At 37.5% G+C, this 20,755-nt stretch overlaps 1 protein-coding gene across 1 annotated transcript in view; it reads left to right on the top strand.

Moving 5' to 3' along the window:
- Positions 1-20,755, top strand: part of AGBL1 (AGBL carboxypeptidase 1) — a 439,634-nt gene that overhangs the window by 349,097 nt on the left and 69,782 nt on the right. Inside the window, 1 exon segment of the mRNA XM_069465752.1 lies at positions 3,387-3,396. Coding sequence (XP_069321853.1) covers positions 3,387-3,396 — 10 coding nt within the window.

Below are 20,755 nucleotides of genomic sequence, written 5' to 3'. Positions count from 1 at the left end.
TAAAGCCCTGGGAGCCATGAATTTTAAATGCCCATTGCAGAAAATGGTTCCTTGTATCAAAAATAAGGAGGAAATCTGGCACTTGAGATAATCCAATGAGCCTCAAATGACCTCTGATCCTTTAAAAATAATTTGGCTTCAAATGACCAGGAAGAAGGAAAAATGGTTTATCTCTGTAGGTATTACTCTTCCCATGTGAACAATGTAAATGCGATAAATCAGATACTCTTAAGGAACAGATATATAAAGCCAAAGAAAGTATTGATTTAATCCAGAGTTTTATCTAGCTTGTAGCATAGGCAAAATAAGCATTGGCCCAACTTGGGATGCTTTTCTTTGGTCCTTGGTACATGACTAACTTTCCTGGAGTAGCATTTCCATACAAATGTTCTGATAAAGGCAGAGTCCAAGTTATGAAGAGTTATCCCTAAAGTATTCTCTCTATATCAATGGGGTGGGCCCCAAAGCATAATACCCTTCTTGGCTACGAGAAGCAGATGATGATTCAAATCCCCTGGACAGTTTTTACCATTCTCCAGCATGCCTTCAATCCAATGGCATGGCCTTAAGAACTTCTATTTCTAAAAGTAAGCAGCAACTCTATATATGTCTGTGTTCTCTAAATGTAAGCAAGAACATTTTGGAATACTTTGAACCTTGTTGTTAAAAGACAAACATCAGATATCTTTATATAAATTTAAAATTGTTTCATCAATTGGTCAACATATATTTATTAAGTATCTACTTTGTTTTAAGCTGAAGTTTGTGACTGAGGATATATACACTATACACTAAACCAAGGCCAGATAAATGGTCATTTCATCTTCCTTCTTCATTCATTCTTTCCTTAACCATTTAAGAAACATTTTTTAAAAAATTCAATGTAATGTTAAATGCCAAGAATATGACAGAGGGAAGAACTGACAGCCTCCTGCTGTCCCATAGTTTATAGTCCAGCCAGAGAGACAGATAATTAAGTAAGCATTAATGGCAGAGAGTAGTATGGACAGAATTGGGTGCTATAAGAGAACACAGAAGGAGAAGATACTTTGGGTTTTCGGTAAATGTTGGTAGAGTTGAATATGAATTATCCACAAGTTGCATGTGTGTGTATGAAATTGGAAAAGATAACATCTGGTAAAATAGAAGATAATTCTTTGAAAGTAGGGCAGAGTTAGGAAGTTCTTGATTTTTCTTTTATCCTAGTTTTCTTTCATCCTACTTCTGCCTCATTTCATATCTCTAATGCTACCATGGAATCCCACACCAGGGGTATGCATCATGCTGAATTGGCGCACACTGGAGTACACAAGCATGTCATCCTGCTCCTTATTCCAGCCTGCTCTCCATAGGAACACGCTGAAATGCACTGCTGGTATTATTTCTATGCTGCTTATAATTAACTATACTTCCCTCAAGGCAAATAGAATCAGAAAGATCAAAAATGTTTGAAAATCCTTCTTAGACTAATAAAGAGTAGTGAAATTTAAATATAAAGGTGATCTTAATTATTTTGTTCCAAATGAAATTCTGGCTATACACTCCTATGTATGCTTGAAAACAACAAAAATCACAGTAATAAAAATCATTCCCTTTTCAAAGTGGTTTGTAATTTACAAAACACTTTCATAAATTTATTGTCTTAGATGAGCCAGAAAACTACCATAGACCAAGTGTGAGGAAAAAATGGAAGGGAGAGATAAGGAAATGATGAGCCAGGGACTGCACTGGCCAAAGCAGTTAGTCAGGTAGCTCGGCACAGCTATCTGAGATGTTTCTGGATGGCCCATATGGAGTTGAGAAGAAAGGATGGCCTTTATTTGCCTGCTGTGTCACCCACCTTCCGGTTTCCCATTAGTGAGAATATGTACCCAGAGGGTTAAACTGACATGTTGAGGTTGCACCATCTGGGTCCTTCTCAGCCGCACATCCAAGTCTAGAAATGGTGGGAGAAGCCAGAAACTTGGGGTACAAGCCTGGTTGGCTTGGCTATATAGTAGTAGCAAAGAAGGAGGTTCTTCTAGGAATTTGACTGGTCATCCCAGGGGGTGGACCTGTGAGGGGCCAAGCAGAATTGGTGGCACCTAAGGCAAAGCTCACCACTGGGGGTTCAGGAGCTGATGTCCCTGAGGGAATCTAAGGCGGCACCTAAGATATGTTCTATACAATTCCCCCAAAAATCTTTTAATATTTTTAATTATAAAGATGATAGCACAAACTAGCCATATAAAATAAAAAATATCCATGACTTTTGACCCTGAAATTCTACTTCCCAGACATTTAATTTCAGAAGTGCACAAAGATTATGCTTGTTAATGGTGAAAATGTGGAAACAACCTTAAGTCTCATGAGTAGAGGATTGGTGAAATAAAGACTTTTCTGTTTAAACAATGGATGACTCCAAGAGAAGGAAGAAGATAATTAATATTCACATGAACTTTAGCATTTCTATAGGTTAGCTTTATCATTTTATTGACTGTACTTTGGATAAATTATTTATTCTTTTTTAATCTTTAGTGTAGTCATCAGAAAAAAAGCAGGGCTAATGATTGTACCTCCTTCAGCATATATATATTAATATTTAATGCACTTAGTATAGTGTCTGAAACAGAATGCTAGCTAATCCTCATTTTTACCATGATATATTGTTCTACCCATCCTACCGATGTGAAAACCAAGAGAAATGGAGAAAATTTCAGTGGCATTACAAATACTTGAAGAGCAGTCAGTGGTGTTCCTTAATTATAACACTTTGCCTCGTGTTGATAAAAATCTTCAGATCTCACAAAGCTGAGATAAGCAGTTATTGCATTACATGACAAAATTTGTGCCTAAAAAGATCTTAGCAAAATGGAATCCTGGGCAGAATCTCAAAAGAGGAGCTTCATAGGGATAATTAGGAAGCCTTGCACTTTGTTAAAACAAAAAGGAAATCACTTAACTACAAGAAGGTTTATAAAAATATTTAGAAATTTTACTTATAAATCAAATATGAACTACAACTGTTAAAAATGAGACTGCGATATTAGATTATGTTAAAATTACCATAGTGCCTGAAATGAGAAAGCTGATATTTCTACTGTCTCCAACTCTATCTAATTGTGCTGAGAAAAATGTGTTCCATTCAGTAATAGGACTCGATTTTGGAATTCTAGTAGAAGCAAGCAATGGTCAGATAAAAAGAGCCTGAGAGCCCACCTAAGAGGGATGGAATTTATTTCAGAGATAGTAGCGATCCACTGATTTCAACAGAGAAATAATGGGATCGCAGCTGTTTTTTAACAGTTGTGTGATGGATGGGACTGGCTTTAGAGAGACCAGTCAGAAGGTGTGTGTAAGAGCCCATGGTAGGAGGGAGGGCAGGAAACAAGACCGGCACATTCAAGAGGGATTCAGGTGGTGGAATTAACAGGTCTACCTGACAACGAGCTGCCTGAGGCATTCAGGGATGAAGAAGTGGGAGAAGTCTGTGATGATTACCAAATCTCTGGACTGGATTTGATGTTTGAAATGTGAGAAGGGAAATAATCTTGTGGGTATGTTTGGATGAGCATATGTATTAGGAAGTGAAGCATAGTCAGAGAAACTAGCAACATCTCTGGATTTTAAGGAAGCAACTAAAGAAGCAGACTTTGGCTTAATAGATGAACTCCATGGCCAATGTCTTCTGTGAAATTCTTGAGACTATGATCAGACCATTATTACAAGAGAATGTGAAATGCCCAAGTTAACCTTAGGAGGGACTTTCTAACATACACTCATTACTGCTCCAACACAGCTGACCTTATCCTTGTTGCAGCCTAATTTAAATTATAATGCTTATTCTTCTGTGCACTCCAAAATTCTTATTATAGGTTTCCTTGATACTACTAACTTCCTAGAAATGCAAATCTGTACTTTGGTATTTTGGCTGAAGAAAGGGACTCTGAGTCAAACTTGACTGTGCATACATATATATATATATATATATATATATATATGTTTTTTCTAACTATATTATAGAAAAGGTCAAGAAATAATAAGAAAACCAGTATTGCCTATAAATGCATGGATTTGTTTCTATCATTGTTTTTGTCATTTTGGTGTTTCATTCTAGACTTTCTTCACATGTCCATCTTTTATAGGCTGGTAATCAATCTGTACATATATTTGTGGATCATTAATTTTTTTCCTTTTATTTTTAGTTGACACATAAATAATCAGACATATTTATGGAGTACCAAGTGATATTTCCATGCATGTATGCAATGTGTAATTATTAAATCAGGGTATTTAGGATATACATCACACCAAATATTTATCATTGTTTTGTGTTGGGAATATTCAAAATCCTCTTTTCTAGCTTTTTAAACATGTACGATAACTTACTGTTAACTATATTCATTTTATAGTGCTATAGAACACTAGAACTTATTCCTCCTATCCAGCCATAATTTTGGGATCCTTTATTTTTCAATTAACAATTTAGCATAAGAATTTCCCACATTGCTTTGAAGACTTCATGCTTCTCAGACTATGCATTTTCTTTCACCATTACATTTATTACATCAGAATTTACTTAAAATTGTTAGACATTTAGGTTACATCCAAACTTTTGCTATATTGTGCAACAATAAGTATAAGATCTTAATGTATAAACGTTTCCCTACTCACTACCAATATTTTCAAACAGGTTAGAGTTCCAAAATGGGAATTGCTAGGTCAAAGTTTTGAAAAAAATTATGTAACTAGACATTATAAAATATCATTCATCAAATTAAAGCCTGGCTTGGTTTTGACATCTTGTTCATGGTCAGTGTGAAAAGTTATATTTCCCTGTGGGCTTTAAGTTCAACCATATAAAGCACATTTAAGCTTAATAACTGGGCAAAAGGAAGAAAGGCAAAATAGAAATGGAACGGCTACTTTTAAATATTTTTTTCAAAATTTGTCATCTCTTGATTTTGATAGGCCCCTTCTTACTTCCCTTTCCCCCACCCAAATCAGCTAATGGCAAGATCTAGTATCAACATTTCTTATAAGTTTTCTCATTCAGCTATGTTATCATAGAAAGAAATTCAAGGATTGGTTTGTATATCTATATTCTTTAGCTCTTATGAAATGGTACCCTAAAAGAGGCCATTGCAAAAGTCATTATGTTAGTTCCAAATTGGATCATCATGGTATCATTCATTTGAAATCTCATTTACCATGTCATCCATTGCCAGTTTCCATAACAAATCAATTTGTGTGTCATAACATCCCTCGGGCACTCTTCAGTCACCCACCAATGGGTTGAGTACAGCTGTCATGATCAACCCTCAAATATAACCTAGAAATGAAATCTCCCTCTCCCCCCAAATCTCCCTGGTATAGCTACTTCCTCACTGGCTCACATAGGTACAGAAATAAGACCATTTGTAGTCTCAGTCAGGAAACATTACAGAGATTATCTAGGAAGGTGGTAAAATGGAAACCAGCAGGCAAGGACACAGGAGATGAGTTTAATTTGGATTATGAGGTGATCATGGATATATGTTGGCATGAGATCCTAAAAGGATTACTGAAGCAAGGGTGATCTCTCTAGCTTGGAGTTTCTCAACTTCAGCACTATTGACATTTTGGCCTGGATAATTCTTTGTTATGGGGACTGACCTGTGCATTGTATGATGTTTAGCTACATCCCTGGCCTTTACCCACGAGATGCCAGTAGAACCTCTGTAGTTTTGACAAACAAATATGTATTTAGACATTGCCAGTTGTCCCCTTGTGGGTCAAAGTCACCCGTTGTTGAGAACCATTGCTTAGTTACAAATATTTAGTTTCTTTGGTCCCCTCTTTGAGTCTTGGTGTCCTTAACTGAAAAATCAAAAGGTTGAGTTGGATGATATCCAAGTTATTCTTTAACTCTGAAGGTATTTGAACAGGGAAATTGACTTATTGGTCTATATAATCTTTCAAGCCCTAGACTTTTGTAGTTCCTTAAGTTTATTAAGGTTATAATGCTTTATAATGTTTTTTTTTTTTTCAAAAAAAAAAAAAAACAGCATAGTGTTATCAGTTGGGAAATGTAAACGTAACAGACTATTATGTTCTCTAAGAGAAAAAAAAAAATAGAAGCCAGCATGGAAATTTAATTTTACAAATGCCCCAAAGTTTGGAGGTTGTCAGCAGGCTAGAGTATGATGGAGTCAGAAGATAAGGGAGAGCTGACCAAGGCTAAGAGTAAAATAAGAGCGAAGGCAAAACCAATAGATTTCAAATTAGCAAATATACACATAGCTCCTTTTAAACATAAAATAGACAAAAGATAAGAAAAAAAAGGCTCAAGGAGTCCAGGAACTGATGTTCTAAGAGCACATGTTTCCCTTGGAAGGCTTCTTCTTTTGTCATTTGGTTACTACGTTTCACAAAGATTGGAGGCTAGGTGTGAAATCCAGGTTGCTTTCAGAGTAGACTGAAAGGAATGATTAGCAAATTCAGAACAATGGTGGACAAGGAGCTCAGAAGTTCTAGGCTGACTGTGAAGGTGAAGCAGAAAGAAAATTAATAGCAAGCCATGCTCTGCAGTGTACTGCTATCACTGTGGAAAGGGCTTTTATGATGCTCAGCGTCTATTTGGACACACAAGCATGCTGTTAGCACGCTCATGCACTGAATAGAACCAATGGATTTGGGTCCAGCTTCACAGGGAAGAACATTCTTATCTGAGAGATAACTTGATAAAATTGAATCAGAAAGGAGAAGAGGAAGGGATATTAAATCAATCTCTCTCTCTCTCTCTCTCTCTTTCTCTCTCTCACTTAGTCTCTCAGTCTGTCTCTCTCTCTTTCATTCCTAATCTGTAATTCTAAGTTATCCAGGCAGGGCAACTTCTAAGGTCGTGCAGGAAGCATTCATGACTGTGAATGATAGTAAGTAATGTTATTTAAGTGCTTGCCATGAGCTTACCTTGCTTGCCCTGAACCTCATAATAAATCAGAGTATTTATTAGAGCTTACTATGTGTTCTTACATTTGCATGTGTTAGATTAACTGTCAGTATAAACCTATTAGGTAGTTGCTATTTTTATCATATATGTTTTAGGATGAGGAAAGTAGGGCAACAAATAGTTGGGTAACATGTCCAAGATCACATAGAGAGTAAGTTGAAAGAGCTTGGACTTGAACCCAACCAGATTCACACCTTGAGCCATTGTTCCTCACTGCTCTACCATACTGCTTCAGTGAGTGTGTTATAGGCATGGTCTTAGTTCACTCTCACCACCAACTTATGAGTAGGTATTATATTTATCTCCCATCTACAGATGAGGAAACTCAGGAGGTGGAATAATATCTCTAAAGTCACATAAAAGTGAAATAAGACAGCAGGGATGCAAACTAAGTTGGATTTCTCTCAATCTTTGCTCTGACCTCTGCTCCCTTGCCTCTTCCGGGAGCCCTTCAAGGAGGTAGGTGCTAAGAAACTGCACAGCAAGGGAGATGCAATCAGAGTCACACGTATGGTAGCATGCTTTCGTTGTTCAGAGAAGGAGGGTATTTATTTGGTTACTTGAGGGGTGTCAAAGAAGGCATTATGGAGGGGCTGGTTGGGAAAAGGTTTGGGAAAGCAGGTGTAATTTTATCAGCAGGAATTGGTAGGAGGGCTTTCCCAGAAGAAGGAGCAACATAAGCAAAGACACAAAGATCAAGTGGTGCAGGGTATACTCCTGGAAATGTTCTGTCCAGATGTCATTGAGTTTAGGGCAGTGAAAGGGGTGTATCATTTCCTGAGTGTTTTCTTTGAAGATACAATGATTCAGGAAAACTCACAACTCAGGAAAAAAAAGTTTTTGTTAGAAAAACATAGAGGCACACTGACTAACATCAGTACCCATGAGCAACCACAGAAAGTGACCAAGAACAGGGGAGACGCTGCTATGGGAACCTGCATCGCGGCTGCACAGCGGTGTCTGGGCTGGGGAACCTTCAGAAGTGAGGGCCACTTTCAAAGTGAAAGTCATAGTGGAGTAGGAAGCTTCCAGCTCTTCCACAGGCCCTGAGGACTCACTAGGAACCCAGAGTTGTCATTTAGACACCATCCTTTTTCTGAAATAAATAATGAGTTTGTACATATATGTATTTATATGGAAAGTGTCACTATTTACTAATATATACTGGTCATTATTCTTCATGATTCTATTATAAATATGAACTTCTTTAAAGGTCAAATAATACTCATGTGTAATTGCCCAGTTAGAAAATTACATTTAGGGATAAGGATAAAGTTCATGAAGAGAAGTTAAAAATTCTGCATTACACCTTCATAAATACACTATTACATTTGAAATCAGAGTGAGCCTGAGTTGGCTATGCTACTGACAGGGAATATAATCTCTTCAATGTAGGTGAATAAAGAATCTGTGATGCGCACTGTCTGGGGAATGGACACGCTTGAAGCTCTGACTCAGGGGTGGGGTGGGGCGGCATGGGCAATACATAACCTAAACTTTTGTACCCCCATAATATGCTGAAAAAAAAAAGAATCTAAGCTTAGGGGGTCTCGATCGCTTAAAGACCTTATCAAAGGCTCTCTGATGCAGTTGGTCTCCTCCAGTTATCACTGAGAGGATTCAGCCAATAGGAATCCTGCCGACCCAAACAATGGAACACCCCCCTTCTGCCCCCTACCAGAAGAAAATTGGCAGCAGTCGCCTTTGAGGACAGGCCTGCCTGCTGTGCCCGGCATGGGAGAAGTTACTGCAGGGAGTGCTGGGATCTGTGAGATTTGGCTTTTCAACATTTTTAATAAGGCTAAAGCTCACATACCCCTAGAACTCATTTGCCTGGGGTCAGAAGCCAAGGCAACCACAACCTGATCAAATCCAACCCCTGGAGTGTGTGTCAGGCCCTCTGCAATGGAGCACAGCAGGCTTACCTGGGAAGCTGAGCTTGACTACTGGAATCTTCTGTGTGCAGTGAGTGCGACTGAGCTTTGTTTTTAGTACCCCTCTCAGGGAAGAATTAAACCTGACCCTATGAAGGGCAGCAAAAACCGAACAAAAACCCATGTTGATTGATCATGGCTCTTCCCCAGAGCAAACTGAAGAAAGTGTCTTTTGCATTTTATTAAGCCTTTACTGTTTCTTTGATGGCAAATGTGTTCTCAATGTTTATTGAGAAAACTGAGAACATGAAAAATATTAAACATCCCTCACCCATATTCCACTTTTAAAATTTTCAATTTTAATGCATATCTTTCTAGAATCTACTTAGTGTGTGTATGTGTATGTGTATGCATGGACACCTAAGGATAGATTTTAAAAAAATATGACTAATTGTTTTGAAATCTTCCATTTTGGGGGTATCATTTTAGAACAGTATGAAGCACTAATTACCTGAATTTGCCAATTGTTTGCATTTTGTGCTATTTGCGTTATTATTTTTCCCCCACCATTCTGGTTACTACTTTTTTGATGCCTTTGCTGGTTCTATTTCCCATCCCTGAACTGATGAAATGACTCAAGGCTCTATTCTTGATTACCTTCTACTCTCTATGCATCCTCAATCCTTTGAGAACTTCAACCAGTCTCATAACTTTAAGTGCCTATTTATCCTGATAATTCCAAATTTATCTCTTTAGTTCTGATTTTTCTTCTAATCCCAAACTGAGCAGTCTGATCGATATCTCAAATTTATCATCTTCCACACTGAATTCTCCAAAACCTGCTCCTCTCACCTGTTCCTGAATTCTCCCAAACCTTTTCCAATTTTCACTGATGTCAATTCCATCTTTCTGGTTATTCAGTCCAAAATCTTGAAATTCGACCGTGACTGACTTTCCTTCTTGTATTTGATCCAAATCCAAATTCTCTTGTTATGTTCCTCATAAATCAAGAATCTTACCACTTTTCACCATGTCATTACATTATCTACTATTATCTCTCCTCACCCCCTCCTATCTCTCCCACCCTTGAGCCACTATCATCTCTTTATTGGATTACTGTAAAAATCTCCCAACTTTAAAGCTATTCTTAACACATCAATATGTGAGTCAGAGTTTTATTGTCACATTTTGTCTGGCCATTTGTATATTCATTCTCTCTGGCCCCTGTTTTTGTTATTCTTTTGCTCATGAGAGATTGACCCATTCAGAGAAGACCAGAGTTCTAGATATTCACTGCTAAAGGATTGTCACCATAGTCAACCGTACTGTGAGATCTTGACCTTTCTGTTGGTGTATCATCATGGCAATCACATGATAGAGCAGCTGTGCAGAGCATTTAACACTTTGGATAGATCACAGTAGACCATTGTCATGACCACTGTGACTGAAACAACAATTAGTAGGACTTATAAGGGACACCAGTTGCCAAGAAAACCAATTCCAGAGGCTATGGGGATCAACCTTAGAAATCTAAGTAGCTTTTTCTTAATGCAAGATATAGCCTGTTCTACCTTTCCTGTTTGATTGCTAGTACAGAAGAAATATTAGCAATAACACAGAAGCCACCAGGGAAAGCCCATAAGAAGACATGTAGAGCAATGTGATGGGCCATCACCATTCATGTCAACAAGTGAGATTGAACTGTATTCCATCTAAGGCAGAGTTAGTAAACTTAATGACTTCTGCCACAGTTAGTGATCAGTTTTTTGTAGTTTTTACTTCCATGTGTATGCTTTCCACTGTTGGGAACACTGCTCTAACTGTTCCCATAAGCAATAGGTCAATTTAAAACATGGCAGTACCTATACAAAGGATATCATCTTCAGATGATTTATTATAGACCCATTAGTGATATTTAAATATAAAAATTCAACTTAGATTTTCTTGCTCTTTAGGCAGTAAAACTAGGGCCAATTGCTGAATTGTCAATGTAAGGATGAATATAAATATTAATTTTAAAAAGAAATCTAAAAATGGAGCAGACTGCCTTAAGAAAGTAGTGGTCGTCTTGCTGTAGAATGCTTTCTAGAGTGATTAGCCATTGCTCAAATGTCTTTGGGATGGTGTATAATATTGTAGCGTTGAGTGGGAGGTTGGAATAGATTAGCAACTTTAATGGGTCTTTCAATACAGAGAGTCCATGACTCAGAATGATTCTTGAGAGACACCGATTAATGACTACCTGCCCTAAGAAAAAGAGAATGACTTATCTTAGGATAATCATGTAGAGGGACTAGAGATTGGTTTCACACTGAGCTGACTTTCTTCCACCAAAGATGTATTTACTTAGTTTTTGAGCTACAGTCATAAAGAAATACTTACTAGCTCCATGTTGTTTCATCTGCCATAGAGAATATTCTATAGTTATATGTCCTTCCCCTGATCATTTGGTATATTTTCTCCTTAAAGACTGTGCAAATCATGTAATTGAAACTGTTTCCATTTTTGTTTTAGCTTCCATAGAGCCCAGGGACAAATTTGTAGTTAAATATTTTAACTGTGTAGGTTCAAGTTGCCTCTATATTTATACTTTTTCTTCCTGGTCTCAATTACCTATTCTAAATGACATTGTGTCTAGCTTTATTTTCATGTTTGGAATTAACTTATGTAATATATTCTTCTAAGTACCTCAAATCCTTTGGGAAATGAGAAGGGAAATGGAGAATGGATTGATAAGTGGACCCATATATAATGACTTGGAAAATTGGTGTTCCTTTTGGTAAGTGCCTGTAAGTGGTAATATGATGTTTCATGATGACCTTGTAAGCTATCAAGCTCTATTTTTGCCAGAAATTTTCAGCCTTACCTAATATCCAAGTACCTCTTCCCCAGGAAGGTTCCCATTTTGATAACCATCAGCCCCAATTCAATATTCATTCCGAATAGTGGTGGTAAGCAATGAGATCCAATTGGTTAATAACAAATTGGGTGATAATGTCCTAGACTTTATCTTGTGTATCATAATTAGGGTTCAATAGGTGGTAGGCATATATGAGAATGTGCTTCTCACAATATAAGTCCCCGTGTTGGAAATAAAATTTATTAAAATACCCACTGAATTATATATAGGCACCTTAAGTTGCCAATACATTCAGTCCAAAAATGGTGGTACACTTGGTTTGCCATACTTGTTAGATTTAACTTTGAATCACTTCGACAATAGTAACAAGTGATGGTTACTAACAATGGGAACATGTATAGAACACTGTGCCCAGTTCTGGGCTACATCCTTGGAGAAGAACACCAACAAACTGAAATGGGTTCAAAGGAAGTTAACAAATTGGTGAAGAGTTTTAAAGGGGTGTCGCATTTCACTCCCAGAGCTATGAATGCTTAGGCTGGAAAAATGACTATTCTAAATTGACATGGTTACTTCATTTAAATATCAGACTTGAATTTGTCCACAGTGCACTAAATCTTGTACACACATGGACCCTTCCAGAAATATAAATATACCCAGGTAGGTGGCACATGTTCATTGTACCAAAAATACCCTTCATGCAGTACTCCAAAGATATGGCAAAAGGATTGTATGGGATGTGGTTTTCTGACAACTGCCATGTGACAACCCACCTGTCAAGACACCTCTGTGCATATCTCCTAGACTGTGTTCTGGGAAAAGTCATCCGCTGGCAGTACGGGGATGGGTTTAAAAAATCTGTCACTCAAACAGTATGCTTTTTGTTTTCCTTCTAAAGGCACCTCAGATGGATAGATTGGCAGAGATACCTGCAGTCTAGGAACCAGTTCCTAAGAAAGGAAACTGAATTAAAAAGAACCTAGGTGGGGAATCCTGCTTTTCTAACCCTTGCCCTCACCCCCAAAGCAACTTCTGAATCCACTTTTTTAGCTAAGCAGTATTGTAATCAGAGAATACAACAAAGAGAAAATTGGGCTGACTTGTTCTTTCAGTGGCACAGTCCCAAGGTATTTTACATCTTAAACATTCTGGGCACTCCTATAGTAGACCAGGGAGAGTTGATGCTAATTTAATCAAGGCAGAGGAAGAAATCTGTAACAGCATTCTCTGTGAGCTCTGACATACACCAAGGGTCCAGAGCCTGCTTGACTCCATTTGCAATTGCTGCAGACTTCTCCTTTTGTGAAGCTCTCCTGGATATTAAAATGCCCTAGGATTGGTGGTAACTGAAACCATTTTGTCCCATCTGCTTATTTGCATTAACCTCCAGCCAGACCCCCATGGAGCAAGCTTGACAGGATGACCCACTGGCAAAGGAGATGATGGGGATAATATATGGGAAGAAGTCTGCTCACTGATAGTCTTTTGGTTTAAAGGTGATTGTATAGATTTGATTAAGGATGAGCAGATTCCTCCATAGACAGTTAGCACTCAGTTGAGGGCTATCAAATCCTTAAGCCAGGAATTGTGAAAGAGACCGGGCAACACATTATTTGGTTCTGCTTTTAGAATATTTACATTTCCAGTTATGCATTGCTTATGCTAATAATACAATTAGTTTGAATTCCTTGGAAAAACTCTGAATTAGAATTGTGGGCTTGAAAATGTGTAATACGTTGCACAAAAATGTGGCTGTAAAGTTAAGCATCAATCATGCTTCAGTTGAACACAAGTGAGTTAATTATTAATAATTCAATGAATGAATAAATGAATAAACAAATGCTTTAAAAAAAGATGAGTAAGGTGCTCTTTCTCTCTGGAAAGATAGATAAAGTTCTTCCCAGCTAATTAAGACTCAAGAAGAAGGCACAAATGGTGTACTATGGGAACAAAAGGAAAGAAAGGGAGACATTTCATTTTAACCGGTGTTTTAGGCAGAATCATCCATAATGACATATTCCATTTAATAGCAGTTTTAATTTCCCTAATTTCTTCTACGTTCACCATATTATTTAATTTTGATGTGGTTTAGGCAAATTATCATTATTACCCCATCTAGTAGACAAACAAATGGAGACAGGCAGGATAAACATGTATTTAAAGTCACATAGCTGGTTAATAAACGGATTGAAGCCAGGGCCCAGGCCTCTTGGCTTAGTCCTTCCATTAGATGTCAAAATTTATGAATGATATCTGTTAGATTTAAGCTACCAGTAGTTAACTGTATCTTGCTCATTCCCTCCCTCCCTATTTTCCTTCCTCCCTCCCTCCCTTTCTTCCTTCCTTCCCTCGTTTTCCTTCTTTCTTCTCTTCTTTGCTTCCTGCTTTTCTTTCTTTGTAATACCATGACATTAGTAGACACTAGTAGTCTCTTTGTCAGAGGAAATCTAATCCTCATTATCAATAACTCTGAGCTTTAGATTATTAATTCATCACATGCAGTATGGTGGGAATGTGGTTGGTATAAAAAATTCCTCCTTTGTAAAATTATTCTGAGGATTAAACTTGGTCATTATGTAAAGTACTTAGCACAACGTCTAGGACATTGAGAGATGTAAGTACTCAATAAATGGTAGCTATTGCTGTTGTGTTTCTATGTTCAATAAGCAACAATGAAATTGGAATATATAAAAAGACAAAAAAAATTCGTCCTCATTTCAAAGAGATGGAAATGGAGTCACAGAATATACAGCCCTGATTTGAGATCAACCCCAAGTATCCTATCAGTTGGTTAGCGCTATTTCTGGGCAAATCCCAGTCAATTTTGATATCCTCCTCATATATGAAAAGATCTGTAATGGGTTGAAAAATGCACAGCCAGTGGGGAATGCATGAATAATCTAGTTAACAATATGATTATGGAATCATAATCAGGATTTGCTAGAATGGGTTGCCTCTATTTTATAAACAAGGTGGAAAATTATTTAAAGATCAGGTCTTGACTCAGGAAATGTCTTCAGAATTTGAAAGTAAGAATTCTGAAGTTAAATGCATTAGTAGAAAAAAGAAGTAAGGTCCTGAGGGAAGAGAGACTTTAGCCATGGCTTTGGTCTCTTGGAATCAACATCAAAAGCCTTCTAAGTGGAATGCTAGGGTCTCAGCTCCTCCAGCAGTGGACCAGTGGAGGCCCCATTTGCAATAGCAACACATCTTAAATCAGGCCTCTCACCCTGGCTGCTGATATGTTGCTGGGTGTAGACCTGCTTCATAATGGGAGATGAAGCCCCATGCCAAATGGTTCATTACAGTTCAGTAGAAAACAGTGAGAGGAAGAAGGCAGTATAAGTCCACATCCATTCTGAATGTGTGGCAATGTCTGGCATCTCTCAGCCTGAGGAAGTGGTTTCCATTTATTCTTGAAACTGGAAGATCTCTTGCTCTTGAGTATTCCACCATCCCTGTCACCGATTTCTCCATGTAGACATTCTTGATGATTTCCTTCCAAATACAGGATTCCCTGGTTGCAGAACAAACCTTCCCCTCCAAAGGACTCACTATCTCAGGCATGTTTTAACATCCCACTTTCATGTGCTAATTAGGTTGCTGTTTAGGAAATAGTTGGAAACTGACTCAGGAATAGGGATATAAAATCCGTTTAAGATTTCTCTTAATACTGTTCCCCCTCTGCCTGTCCCGTCTCCAGTGTCTGGGCACTTGGCTAAAGTTTTGGTGCAGTGATACATGCTTCCTCTTTCCTTAGCCCCCTACTTTCTAATACCCATCCACTTTGCTTCCAGTGGGCATTCTGCCTGGGAATGGGATGAAGCTGGCACACTATCTACCAGCAAAGGAACCATTGATTTTGGAGAGATGTATTAAATCAAATCTCTCAGAAGGGGAGCCTGACCCCTTACCTCTCTTCCCACCCCCTCCATCTGGAAGAGAAGAGAAACAGAGAGATTTGGGAGTTGCCAAAGTTTAATTACTTCTACTGAAAGTGCCAAAAAAAATACGAAAGCTTATCCTTTAGTGAAAGGAACCAGAGGGCCCTATGGACTTTTGCAGCAGTTTGTTTGCCATTTGTTTTTTTCCCTTTTCTTCTTTAGCCCCTGAGTAGCAAATTTCTACTTTTCCTTTCCAAGAAGGATGAGGACAGATTGTCCCTTGGATACAGATTCTGCCACTGGAGACAGAACTATTGAGCCATCCCCAAATATTTCTGCATTAAGTGCACACAACCTGAAATTTCAGGTCAGAATTTACTTACACCCTTAGCTCATCATATCAACCATCCATACATACAAGTTGTATTAAAATTACATCCATCTCTAACTTGCTCATCGGGAGCCATGCCAGCAGATATTACTCTTGATGAGGTTTTTTTTCTTGGAGGGAGCAACAAAAATTCAACTCCTCAGTTTAGTCTCAATAACACAGAGGCTGAACTAGCTGTGGATCACCTACACTATATTTATCTGTCTTTTCTCTGCCCGTGGCATATTTTATCTTTTAACAGTATCTGTACACTTAGGTTGACATCTACCAACCTAAAAGAAGAGGAAGCAAAATTCACTTTCCTACTTATTAGTAGATGGGTGGGTAGATGAATGAACACAATAATTAAAAGTGTGTATACATAATTATGAATTGCTATTTTCTACCTTTTTCATCTCAAGCAATCGAAATTGGTGACATATGAAGAATAATTTCATTTCAAAGAATAAAGTTGGAGGTTGAAGATAGTAAACAGCATTGCTCAAAAGAAATAAATCTAATGTTCTTTCAGCTTTTAGCAACAAGACTTTAAAGTAAAGGAAAATCCTTTCCTTACAAATGGGACATGGTAGGTTTTCTGTCTTGTTGGTGGCTTTTTAAATAGAAAGAGAGAATCTTTGCATCTTTAAGTTTTCTGTGATATCAGCATGCTTTGCTTTTTGATTTCTGATGTCTCTTTCTTATCAATTTAGTTCTTTGTGGATTTATTGCACAAATCTGTGCAGTGGCTAAATTTCATTCTTTGATACAATGCAGGCACTAAGCATTAGCTTCTACACTGAGGAAAATTGGTATGGAAGATGATGGTGCAACTGGGTATTGGAAGCCAGTTAGGCTTTCTATTTCAAGCCCTTTTTACTTTTCAAATCTTTGATGTACCTGGTTCATTCTTAACATCACATGGAATACAGAAATTGCCCTTAGAGGTTAAGACATTGATTTTTCTAGTCTAGTCTCCAGTTGAAGACAGGTTTTGATTTTGCAGAGTATTGCAAAAAGTTCATATTTTACTGAACTGGACTCAGGCTGTGTGTGTGTGTGAGTGTGTGTGTGTGCGCGCGCGCATTTTATGCTGGGTAGGATTAGGCAGCATGAGTGGAGACAGTAAAAAGGAAAGAAAGGATTCTGGGTAACAAAATGTTCTAATTACTGAATTAATAAGTTTATATTCTAAAGACTGAGGTTTAAGATTGGGCCATTCTGGTTCTGCTTAATCAAAATATCATATTTGGGGGAGTGGCAATTTTTTTTTCTCTCATCTCCTTAGAAACAGGGCTCCAAGGTACATTTGGCAAGGACATTCAATACTATTGGACTTATGTGAATTAGTTTGGGTAAAATACTCAGTAAAGACAAAAGAGATGGCCAAAATTATCTTCATGTATATTAGACTTTAGGGAAGCAGTATGAAGAGGCCGTTTATTAGTATCTAACATGTATTAGACACCTGATAATTGTTGAATGACTCACTATTAAACAGAGTTTAATCTGGTTTTGTCCTTAAATCTTGCTGACAATATAGTGAGAGTAAAATGGTGATTGGAAACAAGACTCAGAACCAACCTTTCACTCCTCCACTCCTGCTCGCCTTGAAATTATTGTGCTTTGATTTTTTAAAAAATAGCTTCTTTGGGGGCAGGTTTAGGTTTGCAGAAAAAATGAACAGAAAGTAGACAGTTTCCACATATCCATTTCTACCCGCCCCCAGTTTTCTCTATTATTAACATTTTGCATAAGTTATACATTTGTAACAACTGATAAGCCAATAAATTATACATTACTATTAACTAACATCCATAGTTTACATTAGGGGCATTCTTTGTGTAGGACGTTTTATGGGTTTTGACAAACGTATAATTACATGTATCCTAATGTTATAGTATCATACAGAGTAGTTTTACTGCCTTAATGACCTTCTGTGTTCCACCTACTCATCTCTCTGTCCCTCCTTCCCTTGGAACCCCTGGAAACCACTGATCCTTTCTATTCTCTCTATAGATTTGCCATTTCTAGAATGTCATACAGTTGGAACCATACAGTATATGGCCTTTTAAGATTGGATTCTTAGCAAGATATATTTAAGGTTTCTCCATTTCTTTTCATGACGTTATAACTCACTTGTTTTTAGCACTAAATATTCCACTGTCTGGATGTACCACAGTTTGTAATTCCATTCACTTATTGAAGGATATCTTGATTGCTTTCAAATTTTAGAGATTATGAATAAAGCTGTTTTAAACATTTGATATGGTTTGGATATGGTTTGGTTGGCTCCACCAAATCTTGTGTTGAAATCTGACCCCCAGTGTTGGAGATGGGGCCTGATGGGAGGTGTTTGGGTGATGAGGGTGGATCAATCCCTCATAAATGGCTTGGTGCTATTTTTGTGTGAGTGAATTCTCATCCTTAATTCCTTTGAGATCTGGTTGTTAAAATGAGCCTGGCACCTCCCTCCCCTCTCTTTGCTTCTGCTCTCTTGTCATGTTATCTCTGTGTATGCTGGCTCCCTTTCCCCTTCCATCATGAGTAGAAGTTTCCTGAGGCCCTCATCAGAAACAGATCCTGGTGTCATACTTCTTGTGCAGCCTGCAGAACTGTGAACTGAAGAAATCTCTTTCCCTTATAAAGTACCCAGGCTCAGATGTTCCTTTATAGCAACACAAATAGACTTAGACAACATTCATGTCCAAGTTTTTGAGTGGACATACATTTTCTTTCTTTTTTTTTAAATTTCAAAATATTACAGAGGTACAAACATTTTGGTTACATGAATTGCTTTCTTACATTTCGAGTCAAAGTTATAAGGGTGTCCATCACCCAGACAGTGTGCATTGTACTCGTTAGGTGTGAATTTACCCATCTCCTCCTCCCCACTCCTACCTGCTTGATTTCCATTGAGTTTTACTACTATATGTGCACATGAGTGTTGATCAATTAGTTCCAATTTAATAGTGAATACATGTGGTGTTTGTTTTTCCATTCTTATGATACTTCACTTAGAAGAATGGTCTCCAGTTCCATCCAGGTTGTTACAAAAGTTATTAGTTCTCCATTTTTTTATGGCTGAGTGGTACTCCATGGTATACAATATATAACATTTTATTGATCCACTCATGTATTGATGGGCACTTGAATTTATTCCACATCTTTGTGATTGTGAATAGTTTTTCAATAAACTATTTGAATTTGAATGCAAGCATCTTTTTGATAAAAGTACTTTTTATCCTTTGGGTAAATACCCAGTAATGGGATTGCTGGATCGAATGGTAGGTCTACTTTTAAGTTTTTTGAGATATCTCCATACTACTTTCCCTAGAGGTTGTACTAGTTTGCGGTCCCACCAGTAGTGTATGAGTGTTCCTTTCTCTCTGCATTCACGCCAGCATCTGTTGTTTTGTGACTTTTTGATAAAAGCCATTCTCACCGGAGTTAGGTGATATCTCATTGTGGTTCTGATTTGCATTTCCCTGATGATTAGAGATATTGAGCATTTTTCATATGTTTGTTAGCCATTAATCTATCTTCTTCTGAAAAGCTTCTTTTTATATCTTTTGCCCACTTTTTAATGGGGTTGTTTGATTTTTTTTCTTGCTTGAGTTCTTTGTAGATTTTGGTTATTAGCCCTTTATCAGATGCATAGCATGCCAATATTTTCTCCTATTCTGTTGGTTGTCTATTCACTTTATTGATTGTTTCCTTGGTTGTGTAGAAATTTTTAATTTGATCAGGTCCCATTTATTAATTTTTGTTACTGCTGTGATTGCCTTTGGGGTCTTCCTCATAAATTCTTTGCCTAGGCCAATATCTATAAGAGCTTTTCCAACATTTTCTTCTAGAATTCTTACAGTTTTGTGGCTTAGGTTTAAGTCTATTATCCATCGTGAATTAATTTTTGTGAGTGGTGAGAGGTGCAGATCCTGTTTCAGAGTTCTACATGTGGCTATCCAATTTTCCCAGCACCATTTGTTGAATTAGGGATTCTTTTCCTCAGTGTATGTTTTTGTTTGCTTTGTCAAAGATCAGATGGCTATATGAGGGTGATTTTAGATCTGGGTTCTCTGTTCTGATCCATTGGTCTATGTCTTTGTTCTTGTGCCAGTACCATGCTATTTTGGGTACTATAGTGGACATACATTTTCAACTAATTTCAGTAAATACCAAAAAGCATGATTGCTGTATCGTATGTTAAGAGTATTTTTTGTTTTATAAAAAACTGGTAAACTGTCTTCCAAAGTGGCTGTGTCATTTTGCATTGCCACCGGCAAAGAATGAGTTTCTGTTCTTCCATATCTTTATCAGTATTTGGTGTGAGTATTTCATATTTTGACCATTTTACTGGGTGTGTAGTGGTATCTCATTGTGGTTTTAATTGCAATTTCCAAGTGGCATATGATGTTGAATGTCTTTTCATATGCTTTTTTGAGATCTGCATATCTTCTTCGGTGAGGTGTCTGTTCAGGCCTTATTGAAAACGTGTTTTTCTTAAAATTATTGAGGCTTTTAAAAATGTTTTTAATTTTATTTATTTATTTATTTTAGAAATGTGTCTTGCTGTGTTGCCCATGCTGATCTCAAACACCTGGCCTCAAACTTCAGCATCCTGAAGTGCTGGGATTACAAGCATGAGCCACTGTGCCTGGATATTATTATTTACTTCTATGATGTGCTTTGCTTTTTTGATTTCTGATGTCTGAAAGGGAATGTCCTATAGAGAAATAATTGTTGTTATGAAAATTCTATATTTCTCAAAATAGGGTAAGCAAGTAGGCAGTGTAT

Source organism: Eulemur rufifrons, chromosome 3 (assembly GCF_041146395.1).
Source record: "Eulemur rufifrons isolate Redbay chromosome 3, OSU_ERuf_1, whole genome shotgun sequence".
NCBI lineage: Eukaryota > Metazoa > Chordata > Mammalia > Primates > Lemuridae > Eulemur > Eulemur rufifrons.
Note: the sequence above shows the minus strand (reverse complement) of the source record. Positions and strands in the feature narration are given on the sequence as shown.